The 8,412-nt window shown below is 41.3% G+C and overlaps 1 protein-coding gene across 1 annotated transcript in view; it reads right to left on the bottom strand.

Moving 5' to 3' along the window:
• Nucleotides 1–281: 281 nt before the first annotated feature.
• LOC148535369 (collagen alpha-6(VI) chain-like) overlaps nt 282–8,412 on the bottom strand; it is a 181,062-nt gene continuing 172,931 nt past the window's right edge. Inside the window, exons 40-41 of the mRNA XM_088462675.1 lie at nt 4,977–5,055; nt 282–1,161 (exon numbers count right to left, since the gene is read on the bottom strand). Of these exons, the coding sequence (XP_088318801.1) occupies nt 1,158–1,161; nt 4,977–5,055 (83 nt within the window). The 3' untranslated portion in view covers nt 282–1,157. The remainder of the gene's footprint in view (nt 1,162–4,976; nt 5,056–8,412) is intronic.

Raw genomic sequence — 8,412 nt, 5'->3', positions numbered from 1 at the left:
GAAAATGTACATTATTCGGGTAATTTTAAATCAGTGAAACATGGATGTTGATCAAGAAAAATATGACAATCATATGAGTTTAGCATGTACTGTTACTGTGGTCATTCTTGGTGGTCGATGGAACCCCACACACGTAGTTATTGTGGCAATTTGGTCTAAATCAGCCTAAGGTGATGACAACTGTGTCATTTGTGCGACAATCTTAAGCATTTACCACTATTCTGACATTGTAGTTTCAACAGTGTATGTTTTGGTTTAAAAAAATATATCATATACTATAGTAAAGGCATAAAACTCAACAACTTTTATTATGTACCATTTGAAGACCTAAACATTTATATAACACAGATGCTAGTGCAAACTGTTCTAATGTATGAAAACACTGTATAGCCATAATTGCAGCAATGAGGCCCGGGTGATAACAAATAACACATAATTTACGAAGTCCTGTGTATCCAATTGGCACAATTATTAACTTTTCTTCTCTTTGTAGACAATGTACTGCTTAAAAATCTGGAAAACAATTCTGAGCATATTTGAAAAAAAAAAAAGTAACTTTTTTTATGAACCAATTTTTCAATCTAAATATTTGAGTTTGGATTTTCTACATTTCCTTATCAATAATCTGAGGTTTTTTCATGCTGTTACACCATGAGTCGCTAAATAGCAGGATAGCAGGTAATATGAAACCAATAGTACAGTATGTGTCACGTGTATCAATGTAAATGAATGTATGCTGCAACCATTCAAACCTTTATGTACAATTAGAGATTTCTATTTCACCTTTCAGTTCCGAAGAAGCAGAGAACCTGTTGGTTATGCACAAGTTCAACTATTGTGTATAACCTAAAAAGGTAAAAGTTGCAAAAGGGAACTGAAAGAATATACTAAAGGAATGGACGACCTCCACAGTTAATATGCATTTAGAGCAACTTTTCACTTAAATTAATTTCATTTTTTACATCATACAACAGGGTGAATCCAATACTCTTGGTAAACTTCCATTTTGACATCAGCCTGTATGCCAAGATTAGTTTTACTCATTTTACAATTAGACATTGGGTGAAGAATCCTAGATTGCTGTATGTTGAGTCGTTTAATAGTTAGACATTATAGTTTTTGTCTCAGAATTGAAGGCAATTCAGCTTTTTCCACTGTTACCTGAAAAATAAGAGAATACAATTTTACACTTATACAAGAAGGTTAAACAAATGTATTTCGCATAAATGTAAAACAATATCTCGAATTTGGTTTTAGCTGTTAATAATTACTTGATTTGCACTTAGAATAACTGATGAATCACTCTCTTATACTTTATACTCCAGGGCTGATTCAGTTATGTGCAATGCTGAACACATTCCCGATTATCGGGAATCTGGGCATGTGCAGAACGGGTCCTGCGTGATTGCATGCAGCCGCTGCTATGCTTCTGCCTGATTGCCTCTGCTTGTCATTCAAGGGGCGGGGACGTCCGGCGTTCCTGGAAACGGCTGGTGTTGGCCCCTGTTATCTGGGAGTGGCAAGGCCCTAGGCTGCATCCACGAACGTAGTTTCCTGGCCTTGCAAGCTGATCAGCCTGCAGATGCGTAAGCTGAGGTTTACTCAGTGGGCCAGCGGCCCGACGCAGCCGGTGATCCCAGCCTGTGACCTCAGTCACAGTGCTTGGATTGCAAATGCAACAGCGGGTGTCATACACCTCCTGCTACATTTGCATATTAGCAAAGACTGAATTACAAAGCTGCTTGCGTGCATATCTGCAATTCCGTCCTAAGCTGAATCACCCCCTCTGTCTCTAGTATAACTTATTTTTGACATTGGATTATATGTGTGATGTGAATCGTAGTAGATATCGGTATACGTGTTGACTTTAGGTTCGTACTGATAAACGCCATGATTTTGGTGTATTTGTTTGGTACAGCTATTTTCATCTAATGAAATCCTATTTCACTTATACCAGAGGTTACCAAACGTGGTCCTCAAGGCACCACAACAGTTCAGGTTTTAGGTATCTCCATGGTTGAGCACATGTATGAATTAAGTCACCTGTGGTCAATCATGAATATTCTGAAAACCTGAACTGTTATGGTGCCTTGAGAATTGATATTGGGAAACTCTCTGATTTATACCCAACTAATACTAGTAGTGCAAGCAAAACATTTTATAAGAATATCATTACGTATACTTTGTTAATGCACAGGGCACCTCCTAATTTAAAGGTGGCCTTTGATGGTATTTGGCATGATCTCATATAACATTTTAAGTACCTGATCATAGATTTACAGTATGTGACAAGTTTTGCTGTAACAAGGCTTCCTATGTACTTCAGCTGTGTAAGCAGCAATTACTCACTAGTATAAGAGGACATTGATGGCTGAGAATCGTATGTACACATTGGCAATTGAGAAGTGAATAGGAGTTATATTGGTGTTTTATATAGTGTCTCCAGATAGTGGACAAAAAATGGAAACTCTTGGGTAAATGAGGCATACTCAAAGCAAAGTCTTACATACAGGTGTGGCTCATGTGTTATTTAAGCAAATAATATCCCGGTTTGGTCAATGTCATGTATAAAATAATGGACTGCTCTGGTTGCGTATAACTATTACTACCATGGCTGCAATGGGAGATCTCAGTGACTTCGAAAGAGGAGAGGTTGTTGGTACACATTTAGCTGGAGACCAAGGTTGTGATATCAATGTATTCATTCAGACTGCACAGAAAAGCAAGCAACTACAGATCAACTGACAATTTGTAGTCATCAGCGCTCAGACACAGGGTTAAAAAAAATGTTGAGCAGTGTTATGCTTAGATTCCTTTCCAGTCTACATTGTGACCGCAATAACAGTGATAGCAGCTGGTTCTGAGTTGATCTCTGACTAGTTTCACTCCTTAACAGGGAGCTTGTTCAAAGAGTCGTTCAAGAGTCAAATCGTTTTTCAAAGAAAACTAAGCATAGCATTGCTCGATGCTTTTTTAACCCCATGTATGACCGCACCAGCCAGGCCCTGCTGACGGAGCGTGGAGACAGGAAACACGCTGGGTTCCTCTGCTACAAACACAGATACTGGTGAGTGGTCTGGCACAAAGATCAGCACTGGATGCATTTAGAGCTATGAAACTATTTATTTATATGACACTATTATTGCCCCAGAATTGTGGGCTCTAATTAACTTTTAAGATTATTTGTCCCAGGAGCATCGCATATAATTCACAACATCATTGGGAAGAAATATGCCAAAATAGGGTCTTCCAATATAAAGCCGGACACTTTCTGGTAAAGGACTCTGTGGTTTTGTTTCTTTGTATTCTATATTGCGATACAGCTTAATTATGCCCACAACATATATCTATATCTACCATGCTATAATACATTGTGACAGCAGTTAACTGATATTTGGTGATTTTAAATTTTTATAATGGATACTGGGCCTGATTTTAGTAAGGATTGCAACTGCGATTACGCATGCAATTGGCCGATTGTTACGTTCTGTGCATGCACATGCGTCGGGACTGCGAGCACAGTGAACACAGACCCATCACAGAGTGACTGACAGGAAGCACCGTTTGGGGGTGGTGACGGGGGGTGGTCTGCGAAATGCAGGCGTGCCAGTGCGTTTGAACGCCGTTACAGGGGAGTGCATAAATTAGCCACTGCGATGCTATTCGCAGCTTGGCCTTTCACTGCGTGCGATGAGGTTAGCAATTCCTGAGTAAGGTCAGAGCTTGTGTAAGTGTACGTAAGGCTGAGATTGTACTCGATGTTCCCAATAGTTTTGCAGACGTGCTAAGTATTACAGATGTGTGTAAGGTAACGGGGCCGTCCTTATGTTAGGCTGCGACAGCATAACGTTTGCAATCATTAGCGCATCTTCACAGTGAGACTGCGTGCGTAATCGCTATTGTGATCACAATACCACTCCTTACTGAATCAGGCTTACTATTACTACATTATATTGAAAATTTGTATTATATATGAAATGTGCACATATTTTTTTAATTAATTTAAAAAGGATCAACAGATTATTATTACCACCAGTGATTTATATAGCGCACACACTTTCTACAGCGCGTTACAGAGCATATTTGGCCATTCACATCAGTCCCTGCCCCAGTGGAGCTTACAATCTATATTCCCTACCACATGTACACACTCACACATACAAACTAGGGTTCATTTTTGTTGGGAGCCAATTAACCTGCCAGTATATTTTTGGAGGAAACCGGAGTACCCGGAGGAAACCCACGCAAGCACAGGGAGAATATACAAACTCCGCACAGCTAGGGCCTTGGTAGGAATTAAACCCACAACCTCAGTGTTGTGAGGCAGTAATGCTACCATTACACCAGGAGTCTTCAACCTTGGCCCTCCAGCTGCTGTGGAACTACACATCCCAGCATGCACTGCCACCTTTTTGATATAACAGCATGCTAAAACTATGGCAGTGCATGCTGGGATGTGTAGTTCCACAGCAGCTGGAGGGCCAAGGTTTAAGACCCCTGCATTACACCATCTCTGTGGTTTATGCTAAACTGTGTCTTGATTACTATATTTGTCTGCCACAACAAATTTATTGGTTTTATAATTACCACAGTTTTCATATATAGAAAGATTAAGTGAGACTTCTGCAGTAACAAATTGCAATAGCTGCAAACTCTCACATAAATGATTAATCTGGTCATGATAATTCATACTTTTTGACCATGGTCTTAATATCTCTCATACAGTGGGGTGAACTCAATTACAGGCAATGTGATGGTAATGTTAGTCTGCGCACATATTCACTATACACAGTATTAATGTGTAACTCTATAGGTGCGTAACTCTAGTGACAATGTTAGTGGGTGAAGATGTGCCATTCCAGAAAGCAATATATGGGATATCGCATGTAACAATGCCATGTAATAGTTTCCACCATAATAAATCATTATAGTCCAGGATGTAGTTACAAAAAAATGTATTTATATATAATACTCACGTTTGTCTGTTCCCTCTGGTACTTTCCAGCTTAGAACATTGTGATTTGAGTTCTGGGGGTGGATACTTGTTTATAGATCCTGTTAAAGTGACAAAGTGGTATTGAGTGTTTGATACTAATATGAAAGTCATCTGTCTTTTCTAAATTGTCTAAAAAAAAAAAGTAGAAATAGATAAATAAAAGAAAACATTGGCTAATTACGTATTTTCTAATTCCATCCACTTGTTATCCTCATATTCTAATTTCTAATGATTAAGTTAAATAAATATTTGAGGAGTTCCCAGTTACTGAATATGTGATAGCAGCACACATATAAAAATATATATGAGTGTGTCTGGTAAGATGAGTCCTTAAGAATATGTAAATGATATGTAAAGCCATCTCTTTCCATTTGTGCTCCAATCCATGCGACACTTGTTACAGTATATATAAAACTAAGCAGCAAGTAAAGGCACTTGTGAACATCTGTGGTTATCAAAGCCATTTTTAATTAACTAAATCTGTCCAAAATGCTATTCTATTACTTAGAGGAGATGTAGTCGGCATCCCGGTGTGCAGGATGCCGAGGGTCTTAATACCGGCACCGAAATCCCAACAGGTCGGGATCCCGGCACCAATATCCCGACCGCCAGCATCCCGAAGGTAAGTATCGGGTTGTTAGGGGGAGGTTAGGGTTAGGCATTTGGGGGAGGGTTAGGGTTGGGCACTGGGGAGGGATGGTTGAAATTAAGATGCGGGGAGGGGGAGGTTAGGTTTATGCACTGGGGAGGGAGTGTTAGGTTTAGGGTGCGGGGAGGTTAGGCTTAGGCTTAGGCACTAAGGGGGGAGGTTAGGGTTAGGCATCGGGGAGGGTTAGAGTAGGGGTTAAGGTTCCACTTACCTTCATTCCTGGTGGGTGTTGAGATTCTGACTGTCAGGATGCCGCTGTCGGTATTCTGACCAGCAGCATACCGACAGCCAGGATTTCATACCCAACCCTCTTTAGAGTATACCAACATATTCAAAGACCTACTTAAGAAACATCTATAATTCTGTCACTGCTTGTATGACTCACATGCAATTAAAGGTAACAGAAAATTAGATTTTTTTACTCACCGTAAAATCATTTCCTCTTAGTCTATCTTGGGGACACTGGCAGTTATGTTGGGTAGAGGGGTTGATTTAGGAGTTCAGGCACTAAAGTTAAGTGTTAGGCTTCGGTACCCTCTATAAAACCGGACCTCAGTTTTATTTTCTAACAAAACCGCGTGGAGGAATAACAACTAACCAAGACAATAAGAAAAACATAGAACACAGAACAACAAATCAAGGAGGGAGCGCAACATAACTGCCAGTGTCCCCCAGACGGACTTAAGAGGAAAGGATTTTATGGTGTGTACCAAAATCTAATTTCCTTTATCATCCTTTCTGGGGGGACACTGGCAGTTATATTGGGACTTCACAAAGCAAGCCTAACAAGAGGGGACACTGTCTGGCAGAGCCGCACATAAAACATTCCACCCAAAACTAGCATCACTGGAACCAAAGTATGGAACCTGTAGAATTTTGCAAAGGTATGCACAGTGGACCAGGTAGCCGCCCTCCACAGCTGTTTAACCGTGGCTCCATGGTGAACTACCTAGAAGGCACCTACTTATCCACAGACATATAAGCCTAACGTATAGGTTGAGGTAATCCACCTGGCAATGGAAGCCTTGGATGCGGCCCAACCTCTCTTAGGGGTATCAATTAAGACCAAAAGTGAATCTTAAATTGGAGACATGGTCAATGTAGGTCCTCACAGCCCAGACCATGTCCAAAAGCCCTAGAGATGCAGGACCAGAAGACGAATTTGGCCTGGTACAGCTGGAAGAACAATATCCTGGTTCAGATGGCACTTGGAAACCACCTTCAAAAGAAAAAAAGGTTTACAGATGTGTCCTCACACATTCTTGCTGCAGTCGCGCCATACAACCCTTCTTGGCATGCCAGGTCCCGTGCGACTCTTTTTTGTGTATTTTGTGCCTGAAAAAGTGTCTTAGTCGCAATGCGATGCAATTAGGATGCTCCAGGAGACTGCACTAATTAATTTGATATGTGACACTTGTATATCTGTGTGAGACTGAGTCTCTGAATTGGCTGTGGCTTTTTTCCAGTTGTGCTTCATTTAGAGACTCTGTTGTACACAGATATACAAGTGTTGCATATGAAATTAATCAACGGAGTCTCCTGGTGCATCTTAGTGCATCATATTGCGACTAAGATGCATTTTTGGGCAAAAAAGATGCTTGGTACTCTTCTGGCTAGATGTATGAGGACACATCTGTAGTCCAAAAGACTACTCTGTCAGAATGGAAAATTACCAATGAAGGCTTACAAGATAAGGCTGCCATCTCCAAGACACGCCTAGCAGAACTAATGGCCAGCAGAATTTTTTTTTTTTTCAATGTAGGGTATCTCCACGGATCCAGGGAGCCTGCTGAAGGGCCTCCAACACCACATTCGAATCCCATGGGGGAACAGGAGGAATGTACGGAGGCTGAAATCATAGCACCCCTTACAGGATCTTCCAGAATGATGCACAAACCCCTCTGAAAAAAAATGGAAAGGGCAGAAACCTGACCCTTCACAGAAGTAAGGTGAAGGCCCTGAGATAAACCATTGTGAAGGAAAACTAAGAGATGTGGCAATCTAAAATTAGCTGATGAGAGACTCTGAAAAGTAGATCTTCCAGACCTGATGATAAATCCTGGAAGTGACCGGTTTATAAGCACTCATCATGGTCTGGACAACCCACCTGGAAATCCCATGACCCCTCAAGATCTGGTTCTCAAGTACCATGCCGTCAAACCCAGATAAGATAAATCTGGGTGCAGACAAGGGCCCTGCCATAGCAGATCTTGTATTAGAGGAAGGCGAACCAGTTAAAGTACCCTGGCCAGCATGGAGAGTGGTAAGAACAGGTATCCCAGCTGAAAGGACCAAGGCACTGTCATGGTATCCACAAATAGAACCTGAATGTCCCTGGAGCAAGCCCCAAACATGGGAAGCTTTTTTTTTAACCGAGAGACCTACATCAGATGCCATTGATTGGCAGAAGCCACTGATCCACAATCGGCTAAAAAAAAAAACCTCCTGGTGAAGTTCCCTCTCCCTGGGATGGACAGTGTGGCAACTGAGGAAGTCCGTCTCCCAGTTGTCCACTCCTGGGTTGTGGATGGACAAAATGGCAGGAACCCAATGATCTGCCCAACGAAGAATGTGAGACACCTCCATCAAAGCCTGATGACTGCAGGTCCTGCCCTGTTTATGTAGGCAACCATCGTGATGTCTGACTATATCCAAACTGGCCTGCCCTGTAGGATCTGTTGTGCTTGGAACAAAGTGTGCTGAAACACCCTTAAATCCAGGATGTTGATAGGTTGATTCATATTTGGACCAAGGACCCTGAAAATGC

This window comes from Taudactylus pleione, unplaced genomic scaffold, assembly GCF_031769625.1.
Source record: "Taudactylus pleione unplaced genomic scaffold, aTauple2 ptg000053l, whole genome shotgun sequence".
Taxonomy (NCBI): domain Eukaryota; kingdom Metazoa; phylum Chordata; class Amphibia; order Anura; family Myobatrachidae; genus Taudactylus; species Taudactylus pleione.
Note: the sequence above shows the minus strand (reverse complement) of the source record. Positions and strands in the feature narration are given on the sequence as shown.